Source organism: Larus michahellis, chromosome 1, assembly GCF_964199755.1.
Source record: "Larus michahellis chromosome 1, bLarMic1.1, whole genome shotgun sequence".
Classification (NCBI taxonomy): Eukaryota; Metazoa; Chordata; class Aves; order Charadriiformes; family Laridae; genus Larus; species Larus michahellis.
Window position 1 is genome coordinate 156,566,130 of NC_133896.1, and position 13,860 is coordinate 156,579,989.

The window sequence follows — 13,860 nt, forward strand, 5'->3', positions numbered from 1 at the left end:
TCAATGTTACAAAGCATTGACTTTAAAGAATTATTTGGAGAAATTAAAGGTAAGAGTGTGAGGATCGGGGGGGGGGGGGGAAGCCCAAACCAAGCAAGTGAACTCAAATACTAACACAGCCACCTCTTCTCGTTGGTTATGGAGAAATTCCTTTGGTTTTAAGGGCCATACCTGAAGCCACTCTCCCCCTACGTTAGTGAGACATTTCCCTCGCACTCAAATAATTGAATTTTTTTCCAAGACGTGACAGGAACGTGAAACACACAAATCTAAAGCAGTACCAGTACAGATTCACATCTGTTTGCCCCCCCACACACCCCCGCTCCCGCCCGGCGGAGAGGAGCCGAGCCCCAGCGGGGAGTGGGGGTGTCGGAGGGCGGTAGCCCGCCTCTCCGCCGCCCGGCTCCGCGGTAGCGGAGCTGCCCTGCCCGGCGCCCGGCCCCTGGCACGGGAGGCGGGACCCGGCGGCCGCTCCCGCCCCTCGGAGGGGGGCGGCAGGAGAGTTGAACTTGTGAAGCCGCTCTGTATGGGGCCGCGGCGCTGCTCGGCCTGAGGAGATACCACCCGGCGGCCGAGGCGCCGCGCTCCCTGCCCGGAGTAGGGCGGGGAGGAAAAGGCCGAGCGCGGACGGCCGATGGAGAGGCGAGAGGACGGGCGGGACTGGGCGTACAGGTAGGGCTGCTGCCGCTGCCGGCGGCGGCGCTTCGCTTCCCCCGCCCCGGGCCCGTGTGGCGAGCGCCGGCTCTGAGGCGGGTGCCGTGGCAGCGGCCCCCCAGAGGGTCCGGCGTGCCCGCACCCCTGCCGCCGCCCACCGCGGCCGCCTGCCCGCTCCCACATGGGCTCTCCCGCAGCGTGTGTGTGTGGGGATCACGTTTAAAAATACCGCTTGTGCAACTTCCCTGTGAATCCCCATCGCTCTGAGGGAGGGAGCGAGCCGCGAGCGGTGGCTGGCAGAGCCTTGCGGGGAGTTTGGGGTGGGTTTTTTTTGTTTTTTTTTTTGGTCGTCCCTTACAGCAGCCTTTCCCCCTGTGCTGGTATCGTGCCGAGGGCCGGAAGGTGAATTTGGAGCCGGTTAACCCGGGGAGAGCGAAAGGTTCCTGGCGGAGCGCTCGGGGCTGCGAGGGGGCGACAGGAGGCCGGCGGGAAATGGCTGCCCCTCTGGGGGAGAGCCCCGGCACCCACCGGTGCGGCCGTTAACGTACCTGGGGGTGCTGATAACCTGCCGGCAGGTTAGGGAAGGGGACTTCCTTAAAACCCTGCTTCCCGGCTCTCGATTTTCCCTTTCTGCCTCAGGAATGGAGTTCAGCGTGAAATTAATCTGTACTTGCTGCCCGGACAGTCGCAGCCGTAAATCGGTGATGTGTTTTCCTGGCGGCGTTAGGATTTTTTTGAGGTTTCTCACGTTCCGTGTCTCCAGAGAAACCTGTATCGGGGGTTTCGATGTTTTTTGGTTTTTTTACACCTGTGTTTTTTGTGTCAAATTTGAGGAGTATACGAATACAAAGGTGACTCTTCTAACTGCCGATTAGGTCGTACCAGTTCGAGGTCTGAATATTAAAATGTTCCTCTTCTGATTCACGCTTTACTACCTGTGATGGTCCCGTGAGCCGGAGTTTACCCAAGGCCGTGCTGATGCTGCTCCATGGACAAACTCCTTCTCCGTGAATGAAATCATAGGATGGTTTGGGTTGGAAGAGACCTTAAAGACCATCTAATTCCAACCCCCCTGCCATGGGCAGGGACACCTCCCACGAGACCAGGTTGGATTTTAAGCCTTGGTGTCTGTCTTGCAAACTTTTCTGTGTGGACAGACCCCTCTGCCTGTTTAATACAGAATCATAGAATGTGTTGGGTTAGAAGGGACCACAAGTGCTCTGAACTTGAGTGATAATCGGCAGGTATAAAGCATCCCGGGAAGTTGCCGTAAATCTAGTTTAGCAAGGTGACTTGGTGTATCAAGCTAGAACAGAATCAGACTTGCAGTTCTGAAACTCCGTCGGTGCTGTGCTGCCCGAGATAACATGATGTAACACTGAAAAATTGTTAAAGATAATAAAATAAGCATTCTTGGTACTAGTTATGAAGGTGGTTAACTGAAAGATTTGTGTTTGTTCTTATACTTCCATGAAGATAATTTCAGAAATAAGCCCGTCTAAAAAATAATCTTTGTAACTTGTTCTTCTTGTTGTCATTTTTCTGTGCAGAACTGTGCGGAAAGTGAGTTCAGGCCACATGTGAGCAGTTGCGCTATAGCTTCATACTTTTCAACCGTTTGTATTATGGAGAAAAAAACCTCCCAGACTTCTGTGTGGTCATAATTTGGGTCAATCTTGCACACAACGGATCCTTTGCTCCAAAAACTCCTTACTTCTAAAAGTAGTGAAATCTGTAAAACTGACTGAACATTGCATGTTTAAATTCATTTACTTAAACAGCTTTGATATGCTAAATCAAGTGTAAGAGTTTGTGTAAAGTAGGTTTTTGTTGGGAGGAGGGAGTTTTGAGCTGCTTTTAGAAATAGCAACTGGAAGTTATTTAAAGCATGCTTGCATATTTTTTTTTTTTCAGCTGTAGGTATGTAGAACATTTGTACAAGAATTCTTTTCTTTTTTATTTTGTAGGGTTGATCCATATGGGTTTGAAAGGCCAGAAGACTTTGATTATGCGTCCTATGAAGCATTCTTTTCCAGATACCTAGTGGTACTCACTAGAAGAGCAATAAAATGGTCCAAGCTCCTAAAGGGGAAGAACAGTATACAGAAGAGTTTAAAAGGTGAGCTGTATGTCTATTTATAGGTAAAAGTGGATTATGTTGGAACCAATATAAATCATATTAAATTAGTTTGTATTTTTGAATGTTAAATGCTATTTTTGTCTTCAAATGAAAAACAGTAGTATAAACGGTAATAACACATAAGCAAGTGTGCTGTTGTTAGGGGGACTGCTGATTTGATTTAAAGCTTGCAAAGGAGTAATCCTTCTTTGTCGTACGCTGTAATATCTTATTACATCTGTAACCCATTATGGCTACTGGCTCTTTAAGATACCGTTTTACAGCTGTTTGTTGTATTGTGCTCTGCTCTGGGCTCTTTAAAACGACACGAGATTATGTAGAAGACACTGTCTTGAACCCCAGGGGTCAGGGTGTTAGGGCTCTCGGTTGCTGACTCTGACAGTTTTTTAGATCGCTGAGATTTTCTAGCTCTCCTTATCCTGCTTTTGTAAAATGATGTTCCCCTCACAGCTAAAAAGATGTGCACTAAGAACTGATGCTAAATGCCTTATGGAGTGAAGAAACTAAAATTAATGCAGGAGCTAATGCAACACTGGATAAAATGCTGATGGAACTGCTAATGGCTGCTTCAAAAAGCAAGAAAACCTCTAGTAATATTTTTATCTTGCAAGAGAGACAGGGAAAAATAAATGGAGGGAGTCAGAAGGTGGCAGGGAATACTGCGAGACTAGAAGGTAGGGTTTTTTTCCTTCTGTTCTTTCTCTGGGTTATTTCATATAAGCATCTAAATTTTCCTCTCCGCTTTTAATGATGCGATACAGCTTGCTTTCCTTGGGAGTCTTTTGGAGTTGGGCACAGTTCTCTATATGTATGTTAAAGAAAAAAATGAGTAAAACTAAGCAAAAGTTCATCAGGCACTAACTGTAACGTAGCTGACTACTTAAAGCTGTGCTTCAGGTGCAGACTTTGACTGCTAATTCTGGTAGTTTTGTTGTTTGGGGTGGGTTTTTTTCTTGGCATCAAGAATGGGGTGATAATTAGTGAGACATTTTAAGTATAATAGTGTATTTAGTGTACATGTGTCCATTTTAAGGCTGAGGAATCCCAGAAAATGTAGGTTTGAGCTATAGTTGATAGATTATATGCTGCTAACTACTTCTACTACTTCTTTTTCTTCCATATGTAAAGAAGCTTTTGTTTACGGTGTCAAGTTTGAATATAGCAATAGCTGTGTGGTATTTTGAATTAGTGGGATTTTGAACTTCTGCAGAACTTAGTCTTCTAGTTGTTGTGGAAAAATAATCTCAGGTTTTGATTCATCTCTTCCTTCTCTTAAAACATGCAGACTGTGACAGTGGCAGTTTTTAGCGATTTCTGTGAGTTTGTTACATTTCTCTTCCCTTGTGTTGCCTGTTCCAGCATTGTGGACACAGAATGCTACTGTGAATGCGTTTGGTCTTATTTCAGAGCCAAACCTGTGACTAAATCTCTCAATTTGTCCACCAGGCTTCAGTACTGATGGTTGTGCTGCCCCACTAGCCATGTAATGGCAATAACCATTAATGTGGCTGTAATCATCTCTAATAGGCTACTGTTTGTGAAAAATGAAATACCATAAATCCACTGAGTGGACACAGGCAATGGCTCTTGACTGTTGCAAGCCCTTGTGGGCTAGTGCATCATCTCTGACATTATTAACTTTTGCTAAAGGTACATGAATTTGTAGACTATGCATTGTCATGTATATGTGTGATATGTAATTTTAAGGAGGGTGGTTGAGAATAAATAATGTTGAGGAAATGCAGTCTGAGTGTAAATTCAAAGTTGTTACAATAACACTCCCTCATTATCGTCAACTGATACCTCAGAAGAGCAGAGCAACAAGTTAACCTGTACAATTACTGATTTTTAAGTACTTCGCTTCTTATATCAATATTATCATTGAAGTCTGCGGCATAAGCACCTAGAATTACGTAAGCAGTTGTTTAGGTGTGTGCTTTATCCTGCAAGATAATCCTGCAGTAATTTCCTCGCAGGCAGTCAAGAGACCAGAAGGTCTGCCTTGTGATACGCTGATTTTCACTCCTTCAGGACTTGACTTCCTTGCTCTGAAGCTTTGCTCAGGAGCTGCTGGTTCTCATTACCTTCTCCTCGGCTGCAAGTTGGCCATAAGCTAGAACTGAGACGAATATTTGATTTGCTGCTTTCCCCCCTAGAACACAATAGCTGTATCTGCGAACCCATATCCTTATTTTGAATTCTACTGGCGCCTTTTCAAAACGCGTCCTGCTGTGAGTAGATGTGAGAGAGGCATTGTACGTGTGGTATCTATCTCAGTCGCTCCACGCCCATTTGTCTTTACACATAGAGAAGATCATAATTCCTGTCTGGGTGAACAGGAAGAAGTGATGACTTGTGTTAATTTTCCAATTTGGAAATGTGGCATGTTCACATGCTACTGTGTTTGCCTCACATCCAGGGTGGTATGTATGTGTATAATTCTGGTCTACTGTAAAGAAAAATAATTAGACTACATTTTAACAAGGGTAATTAGGCAGTGTATCCTGTTGTTCTGGATTACAGCCTTCCAGCAGGGCGGGTCATGGGAATTTTGGCTGACAGTTCCTTCTGCTCATTCTCCACTCTTCCTTTTTGTTATTTTGTGGTGTTTTGTTTCCCCCTCTACCTTTTGTTATCTTCAGTGTCTCCTCTGCACACGTGAATTTTCAGACAGTGTTCAGTCATTTGCCTCTTCTCTCACTTTGATGCCACTGAGATCCTTTTGATTTTTACTTTTCTCCATTCAGCTGCTATCTTTATGGGACCAAAAGACAGCTTTTTGCTCTGGCTTGTTTACAGGCGGGCAACAAACTGACGTAATTACCCAAAGTAGCTTAATTCTGACCAAAAGTGTGCTGCGTAAAAGAACTTGGCTGTAAGTGGATTAGTCAAAACTAACCAGTAGCAGAGGGTGCTTTCTAGTGTCAGAGGCTGATAAAATGCAGTGAAAGGTGAAAGTAATAGTACTGAAGGGTGGTTATAGCAGGGGCGCTTCTGTTTCAGCCCAGGGTTTGAAGGAAGGAAGGAGCATCTTAGAAAGTCAGTTTTTGTGTTTGACTGTAACCTGAACATTTACAGCACGGATCTGCTTTGTTTCTTCTATGATGCAGTCGTAAAATAAACCTTTCGATTCCTTACTGTATGCTCTTTTCAGCTCTTCTATAGAATTTTTCCTCTAGGATCCAATTTAGTTTCCTCACCGTTCAACAGTAACTAAAAAAGTAACTGAAAAGTGCAGACCCTTTTCAAAATCACACTCTTCTAATATTTTATAGGAGATAATTTTTGTTTTTAAATGGGGTTTTCCTACATACACTTAGTCCACTTGTGGTGTAGAGGTAAACAGTGTTAATGGGAGGAAAATATAAATACAACTTTACCTAGAGGCAAAAACCTCCAGAATTCTCATATTCTACCATTACACAAAGACAGACAGGTTTGAAGTGGTTTACTTATTTTTACATTTTGTTACTATAAGTAGTGCCCAATATTGGAAAATGTTATGTTCTGCATATTTGCCTCTTGAATTTACTTTAGGTATTTGTCAGCACTTCTAGACTACTTCCCTATCATGTAGCTGCTTTTTCTAGTAACAAGAAAAACATATTAAAAAGTAGTGTCTCTAACCTCTGTAAACTGTCACTGTATATCAGAGGTAATAGAATTACTGAGGCTACTTTTATTTGTTTAAAAAGAATTGGTGATGTTTCACACTTCATTAATGAAGAGGCAAAAATTTCACATGAAGATATCTATCACACGTGATTTAAAGCTTAGACTGTTGTGTACACTGCAGTTGTCCTGGGAGTGATTCTGAGTGCAGATACTCAGGGCTGGATGGTATTCAGCAGTGCTACTTTTGAGATCAAGCCCTTGGTTTGATCTCAAAGTTAGAGTCAGATGTGCGATTGGAGACACGTGTACAACCTGGCTTCATCTGTGAAAGCTTCTTAAATGTTACAGTGAGAGGATATTCTGCAGCGTGGACTGTTTTTGTGGGCTTTTTAGAAGTTCCTGAGGATAATATGGAAGAGGGCCTATAGAAAACAAAATAAATACATATTTGTATAAACCAATGTAATTTTATGTGTATAATATGGCATATATATGTATATATAAAACATTTAATTGCAACTGTCCTTGTTTTCAAATCAGTTTTGCTTCTTCTGTGTGCCAGTTTGCAAATCCTGGCAAGTGTGATAATGATGTGAGGAAGAAAAGCACCATGTGAAGGGCTTTTCCATCCCTCCGGGAGTGAGGGGAGCTGGGGTTGGTAGACTTGGGGCAATCCAAGCCTCTGGCTGACTATTACCATGAAAATGATGACACTGAGGAATAATGAGTGCATACTGTGCTGCAGGGCCGCTTTCCCCTTGTGCCAATGTCAAAGGCTTGTCTCTGCTTCTCTTGAATTTAATGTGTATTGTTGAATGTGGATGTTGGCTATGCCTTCAGAATTGACAGCTGTTCCAGAAAAAAATGCCATTGGAGTTATATGTTAGAATAAGATAATCCAGTAATTTAGCCAGTAAATATGCTTCTAGAGACATTCGCAGGGTCATCCAAATGTCTCTTCTCAATGACCTAAATGGGACTGATTTCTCATACTCATTTCCTGCACTTGCTATGTTCATCTATAGGATTTCTTGAGCATTAGCGTTCAAAATCTTGTAAAGAAGATAAATTGGGGATTATTAAACAACCATGGAAACAAGTAAATTATTTCCAGCCTGTCTAAAAGAAGGTTGCAGTTAAAGTTAGTTTACAGCTGGAACAGTAGAGACTGTAACGCGTAGTATAAATCCTCATTGAAAAGCTAAACAAAAACTGTATCGGGGTTTTTATTGCAAATGTGAAGGGTAGGACTGTTTCTTTCAGAGAAAGTATGAGATTTTAGGTGAGTGAAATGCCCACTAGAGATGCACAGATCTCTCTGATGACATTGGGAAAGGAACTTTAGCTCCTAAAGGACAGACAGCTGCAATTAGGTAGAATGTATTTAGAAGGAAGCTGACTCAGTTGTTGTAGAACCTTGTTTCTCTCTGCTGTTTTTAAGGCTTTTAATTCAGGCAGCATTTATCTTGAGTTACAGATCTTTGTGATTGGATAAAACCAGATTAGGTAGTGATATTTTATGTGTGTCTGTGGGTGGAATAAAAATCCCCACTCTTCTTTGAGTCCTGTAGAATTTAGGGACAAGAAGTTGATGCTCTAATTGATAGTCTCATTCATTTAGTAAGAAATATCTGATTTCTTTCTTAGTTTCTTCTCCCTGGAAAAAGCAGTAGGATCTCAAACATTCAGCTGTCTTTTTGGGTCATAAGGGGTAATGCTGATTTAGGATTCTGTACCAATGAGCAGCATTGGCTCCTCATTAATGTCTTTCATACCGTTCCCAGGAGGAAGCTGTTTTGTCTGTCATTAGCCTGATGCTTCTTCCTGCAATCTTGGATCCTAGTTATTTACACTGAATCATCTGTTTAAAAAAAAATCCAACCCAGTGCACGCCCTGATGATAAATATGATGCAAGAGATTAAAGCTATTTTAGATTTGAAAAGACTTCCCCAGTCTTTTCAAACAGTCTAGGAAAAATCATCAGCTGCTCACTCACGTCTCCAGTTCTTCCAGAGGCTTATTTAGACAGTATCCACGTATTTGATATTTCTCAGTTTCTGCTATGATTTCAGTGGTTAGGTGCTAAACTGAAATGCTAGGGTTATGGTAACAGCCATTTATGCTAGAGCATAACTAAGCAAAGAAAAAGGGCTGTCATGTCAGAGGCTATTAGTAATGTAGGGAAAGAAAAAGTCAGTGCTTTTCTGAATGAAAAAGGACAAAGATCAAGGGGAAACTTTGCTGTTCATATCTCTATCCGGAAAGGTGGGAAGAAGAGGAAAGGATTCAAAATCCTAATGGGGGAATAGAAAAGAGAGGAAAGCCTGGGTCTGGAGATCTGCGTGGGGACTCTGAGTGGCAAGAACTTACAAGTGAATTGAAAATATACTGTGTGGCTGAGAAGGAAATGCTTAGGCTAAATGGTACCACAGGAGGGAAAGCATAATAATCTCTAGTCAAGAGACTATGACTTCTCAACTTTCTGTTGCTCATTTCCAAAAGAAAAATATAGCTGTATTATTATTATTTAAAGAAACAAAACAACACCAAACTTCTTGTTTTGCAGTGAAGAGATATATCAGGAAAGGCGTCCCAAATGAACACCGTGCATTGATCTGGATGATTGTGAGTGGGGCCCAAACCAACATGGAACAAAACCCTGGATATTACCACAGACTGCTTGAAGGAGAGAAGAATGACAAACTGGTTGAAGCAATCAAAACAGGTTATTGTCTTGATAACACTGATTATCTGTCCTATGTCCTTAAATGTTAGAGATCAAGTTATGTCATGGAAAACTTACGTTTCTATAGTAGTGGTTTAGGTGCTGAATTAACATGTCAATTAGATTAGCCATAAGCTCTTTAACAGCACAGATCTTTCCAGGTTCGTCGTGTGGTCAAAAGCATTAAGGAAGATTAGAAATTATTTGGGAAGGAACAGAGAACAAACCAGTTACAACTTCGTACCATGATACCTGCCTTTGTGTCTGTTTCTCCTTACTTGTGTCCCAATGGGAGGCTGGAAGAGCAACAGGGATGGTTGAAGATGTGGTACAGTGCCTGTATGAGGCAGACGAAGTATGCTAGGATTTCAGCTTGAGGAAAAAGACTGCTGAGGAAAAAGCTGCTGATAGAGCTATATGAATTATAAATGGTGTAGAGAGGGTGAATGGGGAGCAATTGCTATTTGTTTCTTGTAACATGAGAACTAAGGACACTGAATGAAATTTGCCATGCTGCAGGTTCAGAAGAGCGCATCACTGATGGCACTTGTTACTGGATGGTGCTGCTGAGGCCAGAAGTATGAATTGGTTTAAAAAGGAATTTGACAAACTGAGGAGTGGGGAAATCCATTTGATACATGAAATCCTAAACACTAAATATGAATCCCTGAAAGAATGGAAGCGTAGGCAGGGAAATACCTCTCCTCTACTAATCCATTTTATATAGGCTGTCTGTGAACGTTGATCAGTGGCCGATATTTGTGACAGGGTATTAGGGCAACTAGACCTTAGACTGGCCCACTGTGTTTTTAAGAGGCAGTAGGGGAGGACAAGCAAGTAGAAGTTTGATGTAACTGATATTTGTCCTGAAACTTTTCATCCTGCTGCAGCAGAGCTTTTGTAAAGAAATCAATACGGGGTGAATTCCCAATTAATGAGTTAAGAGTTGGGCTGTGCTCTGGACAAGCACAATGGTGAGGTTGTTTTATTAGAATGGCAGGTGCAGTTATCATCTTTTTCCTCTTAAAAATAATCAGGTAGTTAAAGTTTGGGCTTTATGGATTTTTATTTGAGTTGGATAACCATCTGAACACTTCTTGGTTTATGCTGAGTTTCTCTCTGCCTCTTCCTGCAGCAGCAGCGTTATGGGCTTTTGGGATTACACACCTTAGTAAGGCATTTCAGAGCATAAACTTTCCATGTTCCTACGAATATGAAGACTAGCCAGAAATCTTCAGGCTCATATCCTGCTCAGAACTAGAAACAGTAGAGCTCTGACTATGAACACAGAGGGAGCTACTAAGGTGACTTTTCAAAGCCAGCCTTGGTAAGGGCCTGGAGAAGAATCACAAGAGGGAGTTGCAAACGGTTTATTTTCTAGTACTAGACAACAACATGAAGCATCATATCATGATAGTAGGTGGCTTTTCACACAGGCTATACCACGAAATAAAAATATTTCTGTGGGGGAGGAAAAATAATGGAATAATATAAAGATCTACTTGTGAATTATGGAGGAAATGAAGTTTGAAAGAGCTACTGCATTGATTGGAAACTGCAGAAGAGAAAACTAACAAGGAGCAAGTCAGGGAAGGGATAGAGAAAAATGGGTTGTAGGTTTTTACTGGGAGGGGGAAGACCTCAGGCCCGGGGTGATTGTTTCTTCCTTTCTGAAGGGAAATCTATGTGGAGTGGAAGGTGCAAAAAACTTAAGGTGGACGGAAACCTTGTGTTTTATAAACTTGTGCTCCTGTTGACTGTGCAAATTTTACAATGGGCTTTAGCTGAGGACAGTTTCAGTGTGAATTGTTGTCTGACATTTTTTGTTTCTGCCTGTGTCGTTTTCCCATCACTGTAGTTGTTTTGTAACAGTAAACTAAAGTAAGATATAGACTCTTGCTGCCATTCACGTCTCATGTCTGCAGTTTCCAAAATTTTCAGGCAATTGTGCTGTATTTAGTCCTGTGGTCTAGCTGTAAAGTTACAGCCCAGGATGATGCTGTGGTTTAAAAACAAGAGAACAGCAACCACGCTTTCTTTTTTTCAGGGGGATGGGCAAGAGGACAACGCCAACCAAAGAGTTTATTTCAAATTCAATTTAAAACATGCGTAAGAGCCAATGAGTCCTGTTTCTTTTACATGCCCAGAAGCTCAAAACGATTTTCATGTACGTTTGGAACTTACTCTCAATATGGGCATATCTTTAATGGGATATAATCAGGTTAAAAAGTGCAGGTAGACTGTATAAAGAAATAGTCTAATCTTTAAAGAAAAATGTGATTAGTAATAGCAATAAATGTCTTTCAGATAAATAAATCTAAACAGCCCTTTCACCATTTTTGCCCTTTAATTTGCTGACTCTCAACCCGTGGGCTTTATTGCTGGTTTTGTTTTATATGACACTTGCTGTTCGAACATATCCTTTTTTTTCTTTTTTTAAGAGAAACGTAAGAGAGCAGACTTCTTGCTCTAAACATGAAAGAGTGAGCTGTAAAGAATGCAGGTCTCTAAATTTTGGTGGAAATTTTCATGGGTTAGTTTACATAGACATTTAGAAGGGCATGCGTTCCTACTGAGCTTTGTTGTTCATGCCCTATTATAGTAAAGTTTAGTAGGACAGGCAGGATAAAATGTGGCTGTCCTCCTAATGCAAAGGCTACGTGCTGGTTACAAAAAGGCTGGGGTGTAAGTTGACCTAGCTTCCTTGCAGTAAGCCCCTCTTAGGCCAGGCCATTGAATTTCAGCGTATGTCTGTGCCTGGAAGTCCTCTCATGTGCGCATGCAGCTGATATCCACGTTTCCACTTTTTGTGTTTCACGAGGAAGAGTTGTGGGTGCTGTGAAACCCAGGGTTTGATATTTATCAGTCAGTCCCCTGAGCCTGCGTTGCACCTCGTGACTGCTGGCATAAGGACCAGATAGTAGTAGTATTGGAACTTAGTTTAGCTTATGGTGGGTTCAGAAAAGTAGCTCAAACAATAGCCATTGCCACTTCTCTGGAGACAGTGAATATTCTACTATCAAAGTACTAATAAGCTTCTCCGAATGGGGTTAAACTGTTAGCGAAGGTTGGGAATTTTCATGAGTTTAGGGCATTTAACTGTGCAAGAGCAATGGGAACAGCAGTGTCAGCTCTTCTGGGTCTCTGTAAGAGAAGCTGTATCAGTTCTTATCCAAATGGCTTCCTCATCTGGTCTTCTGGCTACCAGAACAGCTAAAGGAAGAACTGGAGGAGTAAAGTGTGTAGTGATACTTCCTCAGAATGTCTTTCCTAGTCTCCAGTTATCTGTGGTTTGGGGAGTTCCCGAGTCATACACTGCACGTTTGTAATTAGTAACACTGGATGGGGCAAACATTCACAAAAAAACTCTGGTTGCTCCTTTTTTATGTCCTTCACTTTGCTTGTGATTTTGCAGATTTGTGCTGTCTTGCTCATAAGCATCTCCCTCCAAACTAAGGAACTCTAATCCACCATGGTTTATACTATGTATGGTAGCTATTTCATACCTGTGATCTTCTTTGTTTCCGTTCTCTTCTGTAATTTCTCCAATTCTAATATCACCTTTTGGAGATGAAGGGGGCTGGAATTTACGCAGGTGCTTCTCAGATTTATATGGTGGCATTATTTTTCTTTTATAGGAAATCCTAACCCTGTTTGTTTTCTTGATTGCTGCAAGCTATTGCACTATTACTTGGTGCTGCTGGTGGTGGGTGTCAGGCTCAGTTTCTCTAGTTTTAGTTGATAGAAAACTTGACCTTAACTTAAAAAAAAAAAAAAAAGAAACCAAACAAAAAAAACCCACGAAAAACCAACCAAACAAAAAAACCCCCCAAACCTCCAAAACAATTTCTAGTTCCAGGTGCTGGCAGGGAAACAGTTGAAGATGAGGCCTAAATATCCAGTTACATCAAATTTAAAATACCCTTTAAATATATTATTTTTACAAGTTGTAACTGATGACCTAATCTCATTATTCTGGAGGTTTGCAGTGGAGTTTTTGAATGCTTGTAGTTGGCAGTTGAGGTGAATTTTTGTTCTGCTCTTTACTAAGTAAAAAAAGATAATTTAAAAATTACCTGCCTGGAAGCCATTCAGAGCAGATGCAAGTTACAGATGCAGTAGCAAAGAAGTGATTGAAAGTGGAGTAGAAGATGTTAGTTATAAAAATACTTGTGTAATTTACTGGGCGCTGTGTCTGAGGGTGGGAAGTGCCTGGGTCTGAAGGTAAGAACAGAAAGGATGGGATAGCAAGGTTGACTTGTAGGTGCATGGCTTTTGAAGTACTCTAAATAGGAAAAGCGGAAGACTGGTACAAAAGCATTAGTTTTCTGGACTACACGTTTAAATCTCTTTGCTCCAGAAATAGCATCAACAATTTGATTCCAGGTACCGAAATAGATGTCTGTTTTATAAACCCAGGCTAATGTGGCTTTCTGCCTATGTTTGTATTACTGAATAAGAGATAGAAATCCTGCAGAAACAAGCCAATGGTCTTCTCATGGTTGCTGCTTAGAGATAAATCAACAGAAAAGGAAAGCTGTTGTTTTTATTTCATGGCAGCTGCATGGCAGCGTAACGCCACCACCTCACAGCACCGAAAGATCATTTAAAAAAAATACTATTGGGATTTAATTTGAATTTACTGACAAGGAGTAGCTAGTCTTTCCTTTGTGGCTTTCTTCCTGGTCCTGTGCTGCTATACCTAGTTCGGTTACAGCCAGCAGA

The 13,860-nt window shown here is 41.7% G+C and overlaps 1 protein-coding gene across 3 annotated transcripts in view; it reads left to right on the top strand.

Moving 5' to 3' along the window:
• Positions 1-355: 355 nt before the first annotated feature.
• GRTP1 (growth hormone regulated TBC protein 1) overlaps positions 356-13,860 on the top strand; it is a 38,557-nt gene continuing 25,052 nt past the window's right edge. Inside the window, exons 1-4 of one of the 3 annotated variants that reach the window (XM_074561049.1) lie at positions 477-672; positions 2,622-2,773; positions 3,245-3,468; positions 8,977-9,135. In XM_074561049.1, the coding sequence (XP_074417150.1) occupies positions 3,270-3,468; positions 8,977-9,135 (358 nt within the window). In that variant the 5' untranslated portion in view covers positions 477-672; positions 2,622-2,773; positions 3,245-3,269. Of the gene's footprint in view, positions 673-1,603; positions 1,761-2,621; positions 2,774-3,244; positions 3,469-8,976; positions 9,136-13,860 lie in introns of those variants that run through there. The other 2 variants (XM_074561057.1, XM_074561065.1) reach the window with 2 other exon arrangements.